This window comes from Arachis ipaensis, chromosome B8, assembly GCF_059453495.1.
Source record: "Arachis ipaensis isolate K30076 ecotype BB chromosome B8, ASM5945349v1, whole genome shotgun sequence".
Taxonomy (NCBI): domain Eukaryota; kingdom Viridiplantae; phylum Streptophyta; class Magnoliopsida; order Fabales; family Fabaceae; genus Arachis; species Arachis ipaensis.
Genome location: NC_142443.1, coordinates 48,120,087 through 48,142,551, shown reverse-complemented (window position 1 = coordinate 48,142,551; position 22,465 = coordinate 48,120,087). Strand labels below are relative to the sequence as shown.

The window sequence follows — 22,465 nt, the reverse complement described above, 5'->3', positions numbered from 1 at the left end:
ATTTTTTCAAATCTTTTTCAAAAATCAAATCTTTTTCATTTACTTTTACATATTTCCGAAATTTTTTTTAATTTGATTTTCAAAATCTTTTTCTTATTCTCACTTCATATTTTCGAAAATCTCACTAACATTTAATGTTTTAATTCAAAATTTTTTCAAGTTGTTACTTGCCTATTAAGAAAGGTTCACTCTTTAAATTTTAAAATCATATCTTTTAGTTTCTTGTTAGTCAAGTAATCAACCTTAATTTCAAAATCAAATCTTTTTAATTTCATTTTTAAATCTATTTCAAAATGATTTTCAATCATATCTTTTTCAAAATCAATTTCAAAATCTTTTCTAACCTCTTATCTTTTCAAAAATTGATTTTCAAATCTTTTTCAATTAACCACTTGACTTTTTGTTTGTTTTGCTATTCCTTATCTTTTTCATAACTACCTAACTAATTTTCTCTCTCTAATTTTTGAAAACTCCTCACCTTTTTTTTCAAAATTCTTTTTAATTAACCAATTGTTTCAAATTTTAATTTTAATTTTATTTCTCTTTTTAATTTTCGAACACTAACTAATAATTAAAATAAAAACAAAAATATTTTCCTTTTATTTTAAATTAAATTCGAATTCTCTCCCCCTCTCTCATCTCCTTCTATTTATTTATCTACTAACATTCCTCTTATACTCATAATTCGAACCCACTCTTCTCCTCTGTGTTCGAATTTTTCTCTTCTCCTTCTTCTATTCTCCTATTCTTCTACTAACATAAAGGAATCTCTATACTATAACATAGAGGATTCCTCTTCTTTTTTTGTTCTCTTCTTTTCATATGAGCAGGAACAAGGATAAGAACATTCTTGTTGAAGCTGACCCTGAACCTGAAAGGATAACCTGAACTCTTGGGATAAGCTGGTCAGTGCTTTTCTGGACAAATTCTTTCCACCTCAAAAGATGAGCAAGCTTAGAGTGGAAATCCAAACCTTCAAACAGAAGGAAGGAGAGTCCCTCTATGAAGCTTGGGAAAGATACAAGCAACTGATCAAAAGGTGTCCTACTGACATGCTTCCAGAATGGAGCATCATATGTATATTCTATGATGGTTTGTCTGAGTTGTAAAAAATGTCATTGGACCATTCTGTAGGAGGATCTCTTCATCTGAAAACCCCTGCAGAAGCTCAAGAACTCATTGAAATAGTTGCAAATAACTAGTTCATGAACACCTCTGAGAGGAATCCTGTGAACAATGGGACACCTCAAAAGAAGAGAGTTCTTGAAATTGATACTCTGAATGCCATATTGGCTCAGAACAAAATATTGACTCAGCAAGTCAACATGATTTCTCAGAGTCTGAATGGATTGCAAGCTGCATCCAAAAGTACTAAAGAAGCATCTTCTGAAGAAGAAGCTTATGATCCTAAGAATCCTGCAATGGCAGAGGTGAATTACATGGGAGAAGCCTATGAAAACACCTATAATCCTTCATGGAGAAATCATCCAAATTTCTCATAGAAGGACCAACAGAAGCCTCAACGAGGCTTCAATAATAATGGTGGAAGAAATAGGTTTAGCAATAGCAAGCCTTTTCCATCATATTCTCAGCAACAGACAGAGAATTCTGAACAGAGCCATTCTGGCCTGGCAACCATAGTCTCTGATCTATCCAAGACCACACTAAATTTCATGAATGAAACAAGGTCCTCCATTATAAATTTGGAGGAACAGGTGGGTCAGTTGAGTAAGAAGATTACTGAAACTCCTCCCAGTACTCTCCCAAGCAATACAGAAGAAAACTCCAAGAGAGAGTGCAAGGCCATAACCATGACCAATATGGCCGAACCTGGAGAGAGTGAGGATGACGTGAATCCCAGTGAGAAAAGCCTCATGGGACGTCCCTTGGACAGAAAGGAGTTCTCCTTTGAGGAACCAAAAGAATCTGAGGCTCATACAGAGACCTTAGAAATTCCATTGAACCTCCTTCTGCCATTCATGAGCTCTGATGACTATTCTTCCTCTGAAGAGGATGAAGATGTCACTGAAGAGCAAGTTGCTAAGTATCTAGAAGTAATCATGAAGTTGAATGCCAATTTATTTGGTAATGAGACTTGGGATGATGAACCCCCTTGTTTCACCAATGAACTGGGTGAATTAATGAGGCAGACATTACCTGAGAAGAAACCGGATCCCGAAAAATTCTTCATACCTTGTACCAAGGCACCATGACCTTTGGGAAGGCTCTGTGTGACCTGGGGTCAGGGATAAACCTCATGCCACTTTCTGTTATGGAGAAATTGGGAATCTTTGAGGTACAAGCTGCAAGAATCTCACTAGAGATGTCAAAAAAATCAATAAAACAGGCTTATGAACTAGTAGAGGACGTGCTAGTAAAGGTTGATGGCCTTTACATCCCTGCTGATTTCATAATCCTAGACACTGGAAAGGACGAGGATGAATCCATCATCCTTGGCAGACCCTTCCTAGCCACAGCAAAAGCAATGATTGACGTTGACAGAGGAGAGTTGGTCCTTCAGTTGAATGAGGACTACCTTGTATTTAAGACTCAAGGGTCTCCTTCTGTAACCATGGAGAGGAAGCATGAAAAGCTTCTCTCAGTACAGAGTCAAACAAACCCCCCACATTCAAACTCTAAGTTTGGTGTTGGGAAGCCACAACCAAACTCTAAGTTTGGTGTTGAGAGGCCACAACCAAACTCTAAGTTTGGTGTTGAGAGGCCCCAACCCTGCTCTGATTATCTGTGAGGCTCCATGAGTGCTTACTGTCAAGCAATTGACATTAAAGAAGTGCTTGTTGGGAGGCAACCCAATGTTATTTAGTTATATCTATTTATTTTCCATGGCTATTTTATGTTTTCTTTAGGTTGATGATCATGTGAAGTCACAAAAATAACCGAAAAATAAAAAATATAATGAAAAACAGCATTAAAAATAGCTCACACTGGAGGAAGAGCTTACTGGCGTTTAATCGCCAGTAAGAAGCAGCAAACTGGCGTTTAACGCCAGAAAGAAGCATCAAGCTGGCGTTAAACGCCAGAAACAAGCACCAAACTGGCGTTTCAACGCCAGAACAGAGCATCTAATTGGCGTTTAATGCCAGAAAGGGAAGAAAAGCTGGCGTTAAACGCCAGAAATTGGCAGCAACCTGGCGTTTAACGCCAGGATTGACACCCCAAGGAGTGTTTACACACCAAAATGATGCAGGGATGAGAAATCATTGACACCTCAGGATCTGTGGATCCCACAGGATCCCCACCTACCTCAACTCTCTCTCTCTTTTCTTCACACCTTCCCATAACACCCTTCCCCAAATACCCCTCACCAATCACCTCCATTTCCCTTCCACCACTCTTCCCCATAATTCCCACCCCACAATTCAAATTTAAATCCTTTCCCTCCCACACCCTACCCCTCTCTCCACTCCTATATAAACCCCTCATCCCTCTTTCATTTCCACACATCATAAACACTCCTTTCCCCCCTTGGCCGAACCAATCACACCTCTCCATCTCGTTCATTTTCTTCTTCTTCTCCTTCCTTCTTTATTCTTTTGCCCGAGAACGAGCAAATCTTCTAAGTTTGGTGTGGTAAAAGTTTTGCTTTTTATTTTTCCATAACCATTTATAGCACCTAAGACCGGAGAAACCTCTAGAAAGAGGAAAAGGAAGGCAAAAGCTTCCACTTCCGAGTCATGGGAGATGGAGAGATTCATCTCAAAGGTCCATCAAGCCCACTTCTATGAAGTTGTGGCCAAGAAGAAGGTGATCTCTGAGGTCCTTTTCATGCTCAAAAGAAATGAGTATCCGGAGATCCGACATGAGATTCGAAAAAGAGGTTGGGAAGTTCTCACCAACCCCATTCAACAAGTTGGAATATTAATGGTTCAAGAGTTCTATGCTAATGCATGCGTCACCAAAAACCATGATCAAAGTGTGAACCTGAACCAAAAGAATTGGCTTACAATGGTTCGGGGGAAATACTTAGATTTCAGTCCGGAAAATGTAAGGTTGGCATTCAACTTGCCAATGATGCAAGGAGATGCACGCCCCTACACTAGAAGGGTCAACTTTGATCAAAGGTTGGACCAAGTCCTCATGGACATATGTGTGGAAGAAGCTCAGTGGAAAAGAGACTCAAAAGGCAAGCCGGTTCAATTAAGAAGGCTTGACCTCAAACCTGTGGCTAGGGAATGGTTGGAGTTCATCCAATGCTCTATCATTCCTACTAGCAACCGGTCTGAAGTTACAATAGACCGGGCTATCATGATCCATAGCATCATGATTGGAGAGGAAGTAGAAGTTCATGAGGTCATATCTCTAGAACTCTACAAAGTGGCTGACAAAACCTTTACTTTGGCAAGGTTAGCCTTCCCTCATCTCATCTGTCACCTATGCAATTTAGATGGAGTTGTCATAGAGGAAGACACCCTCATTGAAGAGGACAAGACCATCACTAAAAAGAGGATGGAGAAAATGAGAGAGCCCACTTATGGACCTCAATAAGAGCATGAGGAAGTCCCTCATCATGAAATCCCTGAGATGCCTCAAGGGATGCATTTTTCTCCACAAAACTATTGGGAGCAAATCAACACCTCCCTAGGAGAATTGAGTTCTAACAAGGGACAACTAATGATGGAGCACCAAGAGCACTCCATTATTCTCCATGAAATTAGAGAGGATCAAATAGCCATGAGGGAAGAGCAACAAAGGCAAGGAAGAGACATAGAGAAGCTCAAGCATTCCATTGGATCTTCAAGAGGAAGAACTAGCCGCCATCACTAAGGTGGACCCGTTCTTTGATTTCCTTATTCTTATCTTTCTGTTTTTTTTTTTTTATTTTTATGATTTATGTCCTATCTATGTTTGCATTTTCATTACATGATCATTAGTGTCTAGTGCCTATGCTTTAAAGTTATGAATATCCTATAAATCCTTCACCTCTCTTAAATGGAAAAAATGTTTTCTGAAAAAGAAAGAGAAGTACATGAATTTTGAATTTTAAAATAGTTTAATTATTTTGATGTGGTGGCAATACTTTTTGTTTTCTGAATGAATGCTTGAACAGTGCATATTTTTGAATTTGTTGTTTATGAATGTTAAAATTGTTGGCTCTTGAAAGAATAATGAAAAAGGAGAAATGTTATTGGTAATCTAAAAAATTATAAAATTGATTCTTGAAGCAAGAAGAAGCAGTGAAAAACAAATCTTGCGAAAAAAATGGCGAAAAAAATAAAGAAAAAAAAGAAAGAAAAAGAAAAAGCAAGCAGAAAAAGCCAATATCCCTTTAAACCAAAAGGCAAGGGTAGAAAAAGGATCCAAGGCTTTGAGCATTAATGGATAGGAGGGCCCACAACAATAAAATCCTGGCCTAAGCAGCTAAACCAAGCTGTCTCTAACCATGTGCTTGTGGCGTGAAGGTGTCAAGTGAAAAGCTTGAGACTGAGCGGTTAAAGTCATGGTCCAAAGCAAAAAGAGTGTGCTTAAGAGCTCTGGACACCTCTAATTGGGGACTCTAGCAAAGCTGAGTCACAATCTGAGAAGGTTCACCCAGTTATGTGTCTGTGGCATTTATGTATCCGGTGGTAATACTAGAAGACAAAATGCTTAGGGTCACGGCCAAGACTCATAAAGTAACTGTGTTCAAGAATCAACATACTGAACTAGGAGAATCAATAACACTATCTGAATTCTGAGTTCCCATAGATGCCAATCATTCTGAACTTTAAAGGAAAAAGTGAGATGCCAAAACTATGTAGAAGTAAAAAGCTAATAGCCCCGCTCATCTAATTAAGACTGATCTTCATAGATGTTTTTGGAATTTATTGTATATTCTTTTCTTTTTATCCTATTTTGTTTTTAATTGCTTGGGGACAAGCAACAATTTAAGTTTGGTGTTGTGATGAGTGGATAATTTATACGCTTTTTAGCATTATTTTTAGGTAGCTTTTAGTATGATTTACTTAGTTTTTAGTATATAATTATTAGTTTTTAAATAAAAATCATATTTCTGGACTTTACTATGAGTTTGTGTATTTTTCTGTGATTTCAAGTATTTTCTGGCTGAAATTGAGGGACCTGAGCAAAAATCTTATTCAGAGGCTAAAAAAGGACTGCAGATGCTGTTGGATTCTGACCTCTCTGCACTCGAAGTGGATTTTCTGGAGCTACAGAAGCCCAACCGGCGTGCTCTCAATTGCGTTGGAAAGTATACATCTTGGGCTTTCCAGCAATATATAATAGTCCAAACTTTGCATGCGATTTGATGGCCCAAATCGGCATTCAAAGTCAGCGTAAAATTTCTAGCGTAAAACGCCCAAACTGGCACCAGAATTGGAGTTAAACGCCCAAACTGGCACCAAAGCTGGCGTTTAACTCCATGAACAGCCTATGCATGAACAAGCTTCAAAGCTCAACCCGAGCACACACCAAGTGGACCCCAGAAGTGGATTTCTGCATCATCTACTTATTTCTGTAAACTCTAGGCTACTAGTTCATTATAAATAGGACCTTTTACTATTGTATTTTCATCTTGGATCATCTTTTATCTTTGATTACTTTGATCTTGGATCATCTATATTTTGAACTTGTATGTTCATGTTTAGAGGATGGCTTCACGGCCATACCTAGACCTTTCACTTATGTATTTTCTACGGTGGAGTTTCTACACCCCATAGATTAAGGTGTGGAGCTCTGCTGTTCTTCCTGAATTAATGCAAGTACTATTGTTTTTCTATTCAATTCACGCCTACTTCTTCTCTAAGATATTCACTCGTACTTCAACCGGATGAATGTGATGATCTGTGACACTCATCATTATTTTCACTTATGAACGCGTGCCTGACAAGCACCTCCGTTCTATCTGCAATAGCTTGAGTGTGTATCTCTTAGCCTCCTGGTTCACGACGCATGGTTGCCTCTCCTGACAACAGAGCAGTCTATTCCGTGAGATCAGAGTCTTCGTGGTATAGGCGTGAACCATTGGCAGCATTCCTGGGATCCAGAAAGTCTAAACCTTGTCTGTGGTATTCCGAGTAGGATCTAGGAAGGGATGACTGTGACTAGCTTTAAACCTATGAATGTGGGGCGCAAGTGACAGTGCGCAAAAGGACAATGGTCCTATTCCGACGCTAGCGGGAACCGACAGATGATTAGCCATGCGGTGACAGCGCATATGGATTTATTTTGATCCGAGAGGATCATACAGCTTGCCATGGAAGGAAGTAACGCATGGTTGGAAGAAGACAATAGGAAAGCAGAGGTTCAGAAGCAATAAAGCATCTCCAGATGCTTATCTGAAATTCCCACCAATGAATTACATAAGTATTTCTACTTTATTTTATATTTTGTTTCTATTTTAATTATCAAAACCCCATAACCTCTTGAATCTGCCTGACTGAGATTTACAAGGATGACCATAGTTTGCTTCAAGCCGACAATCTCCGTGGGATCGACCCTTACTCACGTAAGGTTTATTACTTGGACGACCCAGTGCACCTGCTGGTTAGTTGTGCGAAGTTGTGAAATAGAGTTGAGATTACAATTGTGTGTACCAAGTTGTTGGCACCATTGAGATCACAATTTTGTGCACCAAGTTTTTGGCGCCGTTGCAGGGATCACAATTTCATGAACCAAGTTTTTGGCATCGTTGCCGGGGATTGTTCGAGTTTGGACAACTGACGGTTCATCTTGTAGCTCAGATTACGTAATTTTATTTTAATTTTAAGCTTTTTATTTTTATTATTTTTAATTTCGAAAAAAAATTTTCAAAAAAAAAAAATTATTCTATGACTTCAGAATTTTTAAGAATGAATTCTTGAGTTTCAGATGATGCTTTTATCATCACAAGAGCTAATTGATTCCCATCAATTTGGCTGTTGTATGTAATGTCCTACTGAAGCTTGGCTAGCCATGTCTAATCTTTTTAGACTGAAGCTTTAGACTAACATTGCATGATTCCTAGAATTCTCATTAAAAATTTTGAAATCCTTATTTTTCTTTTTCCAAATAATTTTCAAAAAATACAAAAAAAATTTAATAAAATCATAAACCAAATTTCTTATTTGAGTCTAGTATCAAATTGTAAGTTTGGTGTCAATTGCATCCTTTTTAATTTTTCTAAAAATTTTCGAAAAATTCATGCATGTGTTCTTCATGATCTTCAAGTTGTTCTTGAAGATCTTCTTTGTTTGATCTTTGCATTTTCATGTTTTCTGTCCTTTCTTGTTTTTCAAATGCATTTTCAATTTGTTAGTGTCTAAAGTTTGAAAATTTCTAAGTTTGGTGTTTTGCATGTTTTTCTTTTCTTAAAAATTTTCAAAAATAAGTCTTGATGTTCATCTTGATCATCAAAGTGTTCTTGGTGTTCATCTTGACATTCAAAGTGTTCTTGCATGCATTAGTTGTTTTGATTCATAATTTCTATGCTTTGTTTCAATTTGGTGTTTTTCTCTCTCTTTACTAAAAATCCAAAAATAAAAAATATATCTTTCCTTGTTTTACTCATAAATTTCAATTTCAAAATTCTATTTTTTCAAATCTTTTTCATTTATTTTTACATATTTTTGAAATTTTTTTTAATTTGATTTTCAAAATCTTTTTCTTATTCTCACTTCATATTTTCGAAAATCTCACTAACATTTAATGTTTTAATTCAAATTTTTTTCAAGTTGTTACTTGCCTATTAAGAAAGGTTCAATCTTTAAATTTTCAAATCATATCTTTTAGTTTCTTGTTAGTCAAGTAATCAACTTTAATTTCAAAATCAAATCTTTTTAATTTCATTTTTAAATCTTTTTCAAAATGATTTTCAATCATATCTTTTTCAAAATCAATTTCAAAATCTTTTCTAACTTCTTATCTTTTCAAAAATTGATTTTCAAATCTTTTTCAATTAACCACTTGACTTTTTGTTTGTTTTGCTATTCCTTATCTTTTTCAAAACTACCTAACTAATTTTCTCTCTCTAATTTTCGTAAACTCCTCACCTTTTTTTTCAAAATTCTTTTTAATTAACCAATTGTTTCAAATTTTAATTTTAATTTTATTTCTCTTTTTAATTTTCGAACACTAACTAATAATTAAAATAAAAACAAAAATATTTTCCTTTTATTTTAAATTAAATTCGAATTCTCTCCCCCTCTCTCATCTCCTTCTATTTATTTATCTACTAACATTCCTCTTATACTCATAATTTGAACCCACTCTTCTCCTCTGTGTTCGAATTTTTTTCTCTTCTCCTTCTTCTATTCTCCTATTCTTCTACTCACATAAAGGAATCTCTATACTGTAACATAGAGGATTCCTCTTCTTTTTTTGTTTCTCTTCTTTTCATATGAGCAGGAACAAGGATAAGAACATTCTTGTTAAAGCTGACCCTGAACCTGAAAGGACTCTGAAGAGGAAGCTAAGGGAAGTTAAGGCACAACTCTCTGGAGAGGACCTGACAGAAATTTTCGAACAAGAAGGAGACATGGCCGAACCTAATAACAATGGTGGAGATACAAGGAAGATGCTGGGTGACTTTATTGCACCCTCTTCTAACTTCTATGGAAGAAGCCTCTCAATTCCTACAATTGGAGCAAACAACTTTGAGTTTAAGCCTCAATTAGTTTCTCTAGTGCAGTAGAATTGCAAGTTTCATGGACTTCCAATGGAAGATCCTCATAAGTTTTTAGCTGAATTCTTGAAAATCTGTGACACTGTCAAGACCAATGGAGTTGATCCCGAGGTCTACAGGTTTATGCTTTTCCCTTTTACTGTAAGAGACAGAGCTAGAACATGGTTGGATTCACAACCTAAGGATAGCCTGAACTCTTGGGATAAGCTGGTCAGTGCTTTTCTGGACAAATTCTTTCCACCTCAAAAGATGAGCAAGCTTAGAGTGGAAATCCAAACCTTCAGACAAAAGGAAGGAGAGTCCCTCTATGAAGCTTGGGAAAGATACAAGCAACTGATCAAAAGGTGTCCTACTGGCATGCTTCCAGAATGGAGCATCATATGTATATTCTATGATGGTCTGTCTGAGTTGTCAAAAATGTCTTTGGACCATTCTTCAGGAGGATCTCTTCATTTGAAAACCCCTACAGAAGCTCAAGAACTCATTGAAATGGTTGCAAATAACCAGTTCATGTACACCTCTAAGAGGAATCCTGTGAACAGTGGGACACCTCAGAAGAAGTGAGTTCTTGAAATTGATACTCTGAATGCCATATTGGCTCAGAACAAAATATTGACTCAGCAAGTCAATATGATTTCTCAGAGTCTGAATGGATTGCAAGCTACATCCAAAATTACTAAAGAAGCATCTTCTGAAGAAGAAGCTTATGATCCTGAGAATCCTGCAATGGCAGAGGTGAATTACATGGGAGAACCCTATGGAAACACCTATAATCCTTCATGGAGAAATCATTCAAATTTCTCATGGAAGGACCAACAGAAGCCTCAACAAGGCTTTAATAATAATGGTGGAAGAAATAGGTTTAGCAATAGCAAGCCTTTTCCATCATATTCTCAGCAACAGACAGAGAATTCTGAACAGAGCCATTCTGGCCTGGCAACCATAGTCTGTGATCTATCCAAGACCACACTAAATTTCATGAATGAAACAAGGTCCTCCATTATAAATTTGGAGGCACAGGTGGGTCAGTTGAGTAAGAAGATTACTGAAACTCCTCCCAGTACTCTCCCAAGCAATACAGAAGAAAACTCCAAGAGAGAGTGCAAGGCCATAACCAAGACCAATATGGCCGAACCTAGAGAGAGTGAGGATGACGTGAATCCCAGTGAGAAAAGCCTCAAGGGACGTCCCTTGGACAGAAAGGAGTTCCCCTTTGAGGAACCAAAGGAATCTGAGGCTCATACAGAGACCTTAGAAATTCCATTGAACCTCCTTCTGCCATTCATGAGCTCTGATGACTATTCTTCATCTGAAGAGGATGAAGATGTCACTGAAGAGCAAGTTGCTAAGTATCTAGAAGTAATCATGAAGTTGAATGCCAGTTTATTTGGTAATGAGACTTGGGAGGATGAACCCCCTTTGTTCACCAATGAACTGGGTGAATTAATGAGGCAGACATTACCTCAGAAGAAACCGGATCCTGGAAAATTCTTTATACCTTGTACCAAGGCACCATGACATTTGAGAAGGCTCTGTGTGACCTGGGGTCAGGGATAAACCTCATGCCACTCTCTGTAATAGAAAAATTGGGAATCTTTGAGGTACAAGCTGTAAGAATCTCACTAGAGATGGCAGACAAATCAATAAAACAGGCTTATAGACTAGTAGAGGAAGTACTAGTAAAGGTTGATGGCCTTTACATCCCTGCTGATTTCATAATCCTAGACACTAGAAAGGATGAGGATGAATCCATCATCCTTGGCAGACCCTTCCTAGCCACAGCAAAAGCAGTGATTGACATTGATAGAGGAGAGTTGGTTCTTCAGTTGAATGAGGACTACCTTGTATTTAAGACTCAAGGGTCTCCTTCTGTAACCATGGAGAGGAAGCATAAAAAGCTTCTCTCAATACAGAGTCAAACAAACCCCCCACATTCAAACTCTAAGTTTGGTGTTGGGAAGCCACAACCAAACTCTAAGTTTGGTGTTGAGAGGCTGATGAGCGGATAATTTATACGCTTTTTGGCATTGTTTTTAGTAAGTTTTTAGTAGGATCTAGTTACTTTTAGAGATGTTTTTATTAGTTTTTATGTTAAATTCACATTTCTGGACTTTACTATGAGTTTGTGTGTTTTTCTGTGATTTCAGGTATTTTCTGGCTGAAATTGAGGGACTTGAGCAAAAATCAGTTTCAGAGGTTGAAGAAGGACTGCTGATGCTGTTGGATTCTGACCTCCCTGCACTCAAAGTGAATTTTCTGGAGCTATAAAACTCAAAATGGCGCGCTTCCAATTGCGTTGGAAAGTAGACATCCAGGGCTTTCCAGAAATATATAATAGTCCATACTTTGGCCGAGTTTAGACGATGTAAAAGGGCGTTGAACGCCAGTTCTATGCTGCTGTCTGGAGTTAAACGCCAGAAACACGTCACGAACCAGAGTTGAACGCCAGAAACACGTTACAACCTGGCGTTCAACTCCAGAAAGAGCCTCTGCACGTGTAACATTCAAGATCAGTCCAAGCACATACCAAGTGGGCCCCGGAAGTGGATTTATGCATCAATTACTTACTTCTGTAAACCCTAGTAACTAGTTTAGTATAAATAGGACTTTTTACTATTGTATTTGATATCCTAGATTGTATTTTTGATCCTGTGATCACGTTTTGGGGGCTGGCCATTCGGCCATGCCTGAACCTTTCACTTATGTATTTTTCAACGGTAGAGTTTCTACACTCTATAGATTAAGGTGTGGAGCTCTGCTGTTCCTCATGAATTAATGCAAAGTACTACTGTTTCTCTATTCAATTCAACTTATTCCGCTTCTAAGATATTCATTCGCACTTCAATATAAATGTGATGAACATGACAATCATCATCATTCCCCCACGAACGCGTGCCTGACAACCACTTCCGTTCCACCTTAGATTGAATGAGTATCTCTTGGATCTCTTAGTCAGAATGTTCGTGGTATAAGCTAGATTGATGACGGCATTCATGAGAGTCCGGAAATTCTAAACCTTGTCTGTGGTATTCCGAGTAGGACTCTGGGATTGAATGACTGTGACGAACTTCAAACTCGCGAGTGCTGGGCGTAGTGACAGACGCAAAAGGAGGGTGAATCCTATTCCAGTATGATCGAGAACCTCAGATGATTAGCCGTACTATGACAGAGTATTTGGACCATTTTCACAAGAGGATGGGATGCAGCCATTGGCCACGGTGATGCCTCTAGATGATTAGCCATGCAGTGACAGCGCATCGGACCATTTTCACAGAGAGGATGAAAAGTAGCCATTGACAATGGTGATGTCCTTACATAAAGCCAGCCATAGAAAGGAGTAGAATTGATTGGATGAAGACAGCAGGAAAGCATAAGTTCGGAGGAACGAACGCATCTCTATACGCTTATCTGAAATTCCCACCAATGAATTACATAAGTATTTCTATCTTTATTTTCTATTTAGTTATTTATTATTTATTTTCGAAACCTCCATAACTATTTTATATCCGCCTGACTGAGATTTACAAGGTGACCATAGCTTGCTTCATACCAACAATCTCCGTGGGATCGACCCTTACTCACGTAAGGTTTTATTACTTGGACGACCCAGTGCACTTGCTGGTTAGTTATGCGAAGTTGTGAAGTTATGTTTGGACCATGGTTCTGTGCATCCATTTGTGGTGCCATTGCCAGGGAAAGAACGAACAAATAATTTTACAAATCTAAATCTGAGTGATCACAATTTCGCATACGAAGTTTTTGGCGCCATTGCCGGGGATTGTTTGAGTTTGGACAACTGACGGTTCATCTCGTTGCTCAGATTAGGTAATTTTCTTTTTTGTTTTATTCTCAAAAATTTTTCAAAAAAAAAATTCTTTCAAAAATTTCTCATCTGTTTTCGAAAATTATTCTAAAATTTTTTTAAGAATGAATTCTAGTGTTTCATAAAGCATGTTGAAGCCTGACTGGCTGTAAAGCCATGTCTAAATTCATTTGGACTGGGACTCCCAACCCAATATTATCAAGAGCAAGCTAGTTGTTGCTAATCCACCTGCTGCTGTTCCAGATCCACCTGATTTACATGCTAAAGCTTGACTGGCTATTAAGCCATGTCTAACCCTCAGATTGGAGCTTTAGACTAAGAATGCAAGATTCCTGGAATTCATATTAAAAATTTTGGAATCCTTATTTTTCTTTTTCACAAATAATTTTCGAAAAATAAAAAAAATCATAAAATAAAAAAAAATATATTTCATGTTTCTTGTTTGAGTCTTGAGTCAAATTGTAAGTTTGGTGTCAATTGCATATTCATTTTGCATTTTTCGAAAAAAAATCATGCATTCATAGTGTTCTTCATGATCTTCAAGTTGTTCTTGGTAAATCTTCTTGTTTGATCTTGATGTTTTCTTGTTTTGTGTCTTTTCTTGTTTTTCATATGCATTCTTGAATTCTTAGTGTCTAAGCATTAAAGATTTCTAAGTTTGGTGTCTTGCATGTTTTCTTTGCATCAAAAATTTTTCAAAAATATGTTCTTGGTGTTCATCTTGACATTCAAAGTGTTCTTGGTGTTCATCTTGACATTCATAGTGTTCTTGCATTCATCACATATTTTGATGCAAAATTTTCATGCATTGCATCATTTTCATGTTTTTCTCTCTCATCATTAAAATTTCAAAAATCAAAAAAATATCTTTCTTTTTTTTTCTCTCATAAATTTCGAAAATTTGAATTGACTTTTTCAAAAAATTTTAAAATCTAGTTGTTTTTATGAGTCAAATCAAATTTTCAATTTAAAAATCCTATATTTTTCAAAAAATCTTTTTCAAAAATCAAATCTATTTCATTTTTCTTATTTATTTTCGAAAATTATAAAAATATTTTTCAAAAATCTTTTTCTTAATTTTATCTCATAATTTTCGAAAATATCATCAACAATTAATGTTTTGATTCAAAAATTTCAAGTTTGTTACTTGCTTGCTAAGAAAGATTCAAGCTATTGACAAATAATTTTACAAATCTAAATCTGAGTGATCATGATTTCGCATACCAGAGGCCCCAACCCTGCTCTGATTATCTGTAAGGCTCCATGAGAGCTCACTGTCAAGCTATTGACATTAAAGAAGCGCTTGTTGGGAGGCAACCCAATGTTATTTAGTTATATCTATTTATTTTCCATGGCTATTTTATGTTTTCTTTAGGTTGATGATCATGTGAAGTCACAAAAATAAGCGAAAAATAAAAAACATAATGAAAAACAGCATTAAAAACAGCTCACCCTGGAGGAAGAGCTTACTGGCATTTAAACGCCAGTAAGAAGCAGCAGACTGGCGTTTAACGCCAGAAAGAAGTGCCAAGCTGGCGTTAAATGCTAGAAACAAGCACCAAACTGGCGTTTAACGCCAGAACAGAGCATCTAATTGGCGTTTAATGCCAGAAAGGGAAGAAAAGCTGGCGTTAAACGCCAGAAATGGGCAACAACCTGGCGTTTAACGCCAGGATTGACACTCCAAGGAGTGTTTACACACCAAAATGATGCAGGGATGAGAAATCATTGACACCTCAGGATCTGTAGACCCCAAAGGATCCCCACCTACCTCAACTCTCTCTCTCTCTTCTTCACACCTTCCTATAACACCCTTCCCCAAATACCCCTCACCAATCACCTCTATTTCCCTTCCCCCACTCTTCCCCATAATTCCCACCCCACAATTCAAATTCAAATCCTTTCCCTCCCACACCCTACCCCTCTCTCCACTCCTATATAAACCCCTTATCCCTCTTTCATTTCCACACATCATAAACACTCCTTTCCCTCCTTGGCCGAACCAATCACACCTCTCCATCTCGTTCATTTTCTTCTTCTTCTCCTTCCTTCTTTATTCTTTTGCTCGAGAACGAGCAAATCTTCTAAGTTTGGTGTGGTAAAAGTGTTGCTTTTTATTTTTCCATAACCATTTATAGCACCTAAGGCCGGAGAAACCTCTAGAAAGAGGAAAGGGAAGGCAAAAGCTTCCACCTCCGAGTCATGGAAGATGGAGAGATTCATCTCAAAGGTCCATCAAGACCACTTCTATGAAACCTGTGGCTAGGGGATCGTTGGAGTTCATCCAACGCTCTATCATTCCTACTAGCAACCGGTCTGAAGTTACAATAGACCGGGCTATTATGATCCACAGCATCATGATCGGAGAGGAAGTAGAAGTTCATGAGGTCATATCTCTAGAACTCTACAAAGTGGCTGACAAAACCTCTACTTTGGCAAGGTTAGCCTTCCCTCATCTCATCTGTCACCTATGCAATTTAGATGGAGTTGTCATAGAGGAAGACACCCTCATTGAAGAGGACAAGCCCATCACTAAAAAGAGGATGGAGCAAATGAGAGATCCCACTTATGGACCTCAACAAGAGCATGAGGAAGTCCCTCATCATGAAATCCCTGAGATGCCTCAAGGGATGCATTTTCCTCCACAAAACTATTGGGAGCAAATCAACACCTCCCTAGGAGAATTGAGTTCTAACAAGGGACAACTAATGATGGAGCACCAAGAGCACTCCATTATTCTCCATGAAATTAGAGAGGATCAAATAGCCATGAGGGAAGAGCAACAAAGGCAAGGAAGAGACATAGAGAAGCTAAAGCATTCCATTGGATCTTCAAGAGGAAGAACTAGCCGCCATCACTAAGGTGGACCCGTTCTTTGATTTCCTTGTTCTTATCTTTTTGTTTTTTTTTTATGACTTATGTCCTATGTATGTTTGCATTTTCATTACATGATCATTAGTGTCTAGTGCCTATGCTTTAAAGTTATGAATATCCTATAAATCCTTCACCTCTCTTAAATGGAAAAAATGTTTTCTGAAAAAGAAAGAGAAGTACATGAATTTTGAATTTTAAAATAGTTTAATTATTTTGATGTGGTGGCAATACTTTTTGTTTTCTGAATGAATGTTTGAACAGTGCATATTTTTGAATTTGTTGTTTATGAATGTTAAAATTGTTGGCTCTTGAAAGAATAATGAAAAAAGATAAATGTTATTGGTAATCAGAAAAATCATAAAATTGATTCTTGAAGCAAGAAGAAGCAGTGAAAAACAAATCTTGCGAAAAAAATGGCAAAAAAAATAAAGAAAAAAAAGAAAGAAAAAGAAAAAGCAAGCAGAAAAAGCCAATAGCCCTTTAAACCAAAAGGCAAGGGTAGAAAAAGGATCCAAGGCTTTGAGCATTAATGGATAGGAGGGCCCACAGGAATAAAATCCTGGCCTAAGTGGCTAAACCAAGCTGTCCCTAACCATGTGCTTGTGGCGTGAAGGTGTCAAGTGAAAAGCTTGAGACTGAGCGGTTAAAGTCGTGGTCCAAAGCAAAAAGAGTGTGCTTAAGAGCTCTGGACACCTCTAATTGGGGACTCTAGCAAAGCTGAGTCACAATCTGAGAAGGTTCACCCAGTTATGTGTCTGTGGCATTTATGTATCCGGTGGTAATACTGGAAGACAAAATGCTTAGGGTCACGGCCAAGACTCATAAAGTAACTGTGTTCAAGAATCAACATACTGAACTAGGAGAATCAATAACACTATATGAATTCTGAGTTCCCATAGATGCCAATCATTCTGAACTTTAAAGGATAAAGTGAGATGCCAAAACTGTTCAGAAGTAAAAAGCTAATAGCCCCGCTCATCTAATTAAGACTGATCTTCATAGATGTTTTTGGAATTTATTGTATATTCTTTTCTTTTTATCCTATTTTGTTTTTAGTTGCTTGGGGACAAGCAACAATTTAAGTTTGGTGTTGTGATGAGTGGATAATTTATACACCTTTTAGCATTATTTTTAGGTAGTTTTTAGTATGATTTGGTTAGTTTTTAGTATATAATTATTAGTTTTTAAATAAAAATCATATTTCTGAACTTTACTATGAGTTTGTGTGTTTTTCTATGATTTCAGGTATTTTCTGGCTGAAATTGAGGAACCTGAGCAAAAATCTAATTCAGAGGCTGAAAAAGGACTGCAGATGCTGTTGGATTCTGACCTTCCTACACTCGAAGTGGATTTTCTGGAGCTACAGAAGCCCAACCGGCGTGCTCTAAATTGCGTTGGAACGTATATATCCTGGGCTTTCCAGCAATATATAATAGTCCATACTTTGCCCGCGATTTGATGGCCCAAACCGGCGTTCAAAGTCAGCCTAAAATTTCTAGCGTAAAACGCCCAAACTGGCACCAGAATTGGAGTTAAACGCCCAAACTGGCACCAAAGCTGGCGTTTAACTCCATGAACAGCCTATGCACGAAAAAGCTTCAAAGCTCAACCCAAGCACACACCAAGTGGGCCCCGGAAGTGGATTTCTGCATCATCTACTTATTTCTGTAAACCCCAGGCTACTAGTTCATTATAAATAGGACCTTTTACTATTGTATTTTCATCTTGGATCATCTTTTATCTTTGATTACTTTGATCTTGGATCATCTATATTTTGAACTTGTATGTTCACGTTTAGAGGATGGCCTCACGGCCATGCCTAGACCTTTCACTTATGTATTTTCTACGGTGGAGTTTCTACACCCCATAGATTAAGGTGTGGAGCTCTGTTGTTCTTCATGAATTAATGCAAGAACTATTGTTTTTCTATTCACTTCATGCCTACTTCTTCTCTAAGATATTCACTCGTACTTCAACCGGAGGAATGTGATGATCTGTGACACTCATCATTATTCTCACTTATGAACGCGTGCCTGACAAACACCTCCGTTCTATCTGCAATAGCTTGAGTGTGTATCTCTTAGCCTCCTGTTCACGACGCATGGTTGCCTCTCCAGACAACAGAGCAGTCCATTCCGTGAGATCAGAGTCTTCGTAGTATAGGCGAGAACCATTGGCAGCATTCCTGGGATCCGGAAAGTCTAAACCTTGTCTGTGGTATTCTGAGTAGGATCTGGGAAGGGATGACTGTGACGAGCTTTAAACCTACGAATGTGGGGCACAAGTGATAGTGCGCAAAAGGACAATGGTCCTATTCCGACGCTAGTGGGAACCGATAGATGATTAGCCATGCGGTGACAGCGCATATGGATTTATTTTCATCCGAGAGGATCATACAGCTTGCCATGGAAGGAAGTAACGCATGGTTGGAAGAAGACAATAGGAAAGCAGAGGTTCAGAAGCAACAAAGCATCTCCAGATGCTTATCTGAAATTCCCACCAATGAATTACATAAGTATTTCTACTTTATTTTATATTTTGATTATATTTTAATTATCAAAACCCCATAACCATTTGAATCTGCCTGACTGAGATTTACAAGGATGACCATAGCTTGCTTCAAGCTAACAATATCCATGGGATCGACCCTTACTCACGTAAGGTTTATTACTTGGACGACCCAGTGCATTTGCTGGTTAGTTGTGCGAAGTTGTGAAATAGAGTTGAGATTACAATTGTGCGTACCAAGTTGTTGGCGCCATTGAGATCACAATTTCGTGCACCAGGGACCATTCTTCATCTCTTCTCATGAGCAATTAGACCAAGGAATTGGCTATTGATCAAGATTTGAGAGATTCGGTTACCAAATAATTGGAACTCAATCACTCATGATTGCCAAGAGGTCAATGAGTTGCATGATTGAAGATAAGATGAAATCAATTATTCTGGAGAATTCAATATCTCTTGATCTCAATGTTTATTTTATCTTTCTTTCTTATTTACTTTATGGTCATTTACTTTCCAGTATTTTACTTTCTTGTACTTTACTTTCCTTGCCATTTACTTTCTTGTACTTTATTGCTTTCCTTTACTTTTATGTCATTTACATTTCCTTGTTGCTTATCATCTAATTGTACTTGTCTAACTAGGCTAATTAATTAACTATTGCTTGCTTAATCCATTAATCTCTGGGGATATGATCCCACTCCAAAGTTGGTTATTACTTGACGATAATTTGGTGTTCTTGCCAAATAACGGATTCATTATATGTGGGAAGTGAATTCCATTCATCAGTGTCAGAGGCATGGAGTGATACAACAAATTCCTGCTTCTGAGTTACATTCGATTATAAAACCGTGGCAATTTTAGGGCTGGGCTTTGGATTTGATTGGAATGATCCATCCTCCTTCATTAAAAAATCATAAGTTTATTTTAGTAGCTATTGATTATTTTACAAAATGGGTTGAAGCTATTCCTTTGGTGAAAGTAAGTCAAAATGAGATTATTGATTCTATAGAAGAATATATAATTCATCGATTTGGAATTCCTCAAACGTTAAGTACTGATCAGGGTATTATGTTCATTGGCCAACGTGTTAAAAATTTTGCAGCATCAAAAAATATAACTATGGTGACTTCAATCCCATATTATGCGCAAGCAAATGGTCAAGTAGAGGCTGCAAATAAGATTTTGATTAATTTGATTAAAAAGCAAATTGGCCAATGGCCTCGAATTTGGCATGAGACTATAAGCCAAGTGTTTTGGGCTTACCGAAATTCACCTAGTGGATCGGCGAATACATCTCCTTACAAATTAGTTTTTGGTTATGATGCAGTTTTACCTTTGGAAATTAATTTCAACACAATAAGAATAATGAGACAAGATGAATTGCCAATTGATGATTATTGGAATGCAAAGTTTGATGAATTAAATAATTTGTATAGGGAACATATTTTGGGACTTGAAACTATGATTCATCTGAAAGATAACATTGCTTCTAGTTATAATCGACGTGTGAAAGAGAAATGCTTTTAAGTAGGAGAATTAGTTCTTAAAGTCAAATTACCGATGGAAAAGAAATCGAGATTTTATGGCAAGTGGTCTCATAATTGGGAAGGCCATTTTCAAATAATCGATTTGTACTCTGGAAATGCATATCGCATTAAGAACATTGACTCGGGTGCTGAAGTTAAGTCAATAGATGAGAAATATCTAAAACGATATCGATGCTGGGAAAGTAATGTTTAATATATAAAAGAAGTACAAGTAATAAAAGGAAGTTTTTATACAGGAGAATATTTTAAGTCTTTGGAAAATAAGGTTCTAGTAAGTCTTCCAGCTCAAAGCGAAGTCGAACTCTTTCTTTGTCGTAGGAAGAATAGAACATAATTCCATCATTTTCTTCGACTTCCATTCTTTCGTATTTCCTTTTTATCGCAGCCTATGTGTTCTCCATTTCACAAAGGCTTCGAAATAGCTCTTGCTTTTTTCTTTTGTGCTTTAATATAAGGCTCTTCTAATGTAGCTTCTTCTTCTCGAATTAATGCGACCTCTTTTTTGAGTTCTTCTCTATGCTCTGCGAAGCGAGTTCGAGTACTGACAACATAGGCAACATTAATCTCGAACTCCTTGAATGTTTTTAGCATTGATCTTTCTAGCTTCTTAGATTTTGGCCATTCCTTTCTTTACTTCATTCATTTTGTCTTGAGAAATGAAAAGGTTATTAGAAACCTTCTCGAATTTCTTCACCACTTGTGAAAATCTAAGTGGAACATAGAATTCAAGGGAGGAACTTAAAATATCAGATAAGAGGTCATTCAAATCATCTTGTTTGGCCCACTCATCAATAGTATGAGTTAAGAGCTTAAAAAGAGAAGTTGATTGCTTGAAAGTCTGCGAGTTTAAATCTTCTGGTAGACTTTGTTTCTTCAATTCTTCCATAGTCGAAATCGAAGTCAGTATCTCCACCTTATGAGTAATTTTGGAAGATATAGAAAAGAGTTCAACCAACTCAACATCAGGGGGGCTAGATAAAGTGGCTAGGGGTTCTTTATTTTCAGAAGCTTGTTGAGAGGATTGCCCAGTTTGAGTGATCGAGTCCGATGAGATTAAGACCCCTAAGACAAGTCGAGATGGGATTTTTTTCTTTTCAATTTCTTTTTTATGGGGACTTGTTTCTTTTGAGAGAGAACTGATAGTAAGATCAACATCGATGGAAGGAGAAGAAGGTGGATTATTTACAGGAGAAGTTAATGGTGATTGCACGTTGACCATTGCAATCGGGATGTCTTCTTTGATGATTGGTGATTTAGTGCTTTCGACAAAAAAAGTATCCTTGTTTGGTTATGGTGTAGGTTTTTGGGCTTTCTGATTCGGTGTCAGGTACTGAGAAATTGCATGGCCACTAGAGGACAAATTTGATTGTTATTTCTCTCTTCTGTCGAGAATGTTTGTTGCCTCGATGGTAGGAGGTTGTTCAAGTGGTACATCAACCTTTTTATACTAAAATTAATGACCAATGAATAAGAATTAGAGTCTAATTGAATAATATCCAAATTGTGTTAGTGATGAATATACTTTAGGAGTTATTTTAGATTTAGGAGGTTGAGGGAGAATAGGATTCTTTGATGGGCTGCCCGATTCAGAGCTGCTCGAAGTAGAAGAAGAATCACTCAAGTGAGAAGATGTTTGCTTTGGCAAAGGCCCAATGCTTTTATTGGAAGAGTCTTTACTAGAAGATTATTTTTATAATAAAAGAAAAGAGTTTTAAAAAAATCTTAAGGATAAATTTTTTTGAAAGAAAGAAAGTGTAGAGTAATAATAACTTTCTCGATGCTACAACCTTAGCAGAAGTTTTTTGCACCTTTTGTTTTTGTTGTCTCGATGTCTCCATTTTCCCTTTTGGAGCTTTTGGAGAACATACATCAGGAGTACTTGGGTGACTTTTTATCGATCTTTTTATAATGTCATATAAAGTGCGATCATATCGAGAATAATAATGACCTCACCAGTCGATGAAAGATTTGGTGACAAAATTACTTTGAAGGAAGGTGAGAGGAGAGTAATGGCTTCAATTTTTGTCACCAACATCAATGCTTCTTGAACTTATTCTTTTGTTTTGAGGGTTAGATGGCAAAGAGCTGGCTGTT

At 37.3% G+C, this 22,465-nt stretch overlaps 1 protein-coding gene and 2 non-coding genes across 3 annotated transcripts; 1 reads left to right on the top strand and 2 right to left on the bottom strand.

Moving 5' to 3' along the window:
* Positions 1-950: 950 nt before the first annotated feature.
* LOC148547980 (small nucleolar RNA R71) lies at positions 951-1,058 on the bottom strand. The gene has a single exon (XR_015898198.1). It is a non-coding gene; the product is annotated as a small nucleolar RNA R71 (small nucleolar RNA).
* An 8,816-nt stretch (positions 1,059-9,874) lies between these two features.
* LOC148547979 (small nucleolar RNA R71) lies at positions 9,875-9,978 on the bottom strand. The gene has a single exon (XR_015898310.1). It is a non-coding gene; the product is annotated as a small nucleolar RNA R71 (small nucleolar RNA).
* A 9,965-nt stretch (positions 9,979-19,943) lies between these two features.
* Positions 19,944-20,351, top strand: LOC148547978 (uncharacterized). Its single transcript, XM_088495569.1, has one exon. It carries the CDS (start codon positions 19,944-19,946, stop codon positions 20,349-20,351), a length of 408 nt encoding a protein of 135 aa, XP_088351695.1.
* Positions 20,352-22,465: the final 2,114 nt, after the last annotated feature.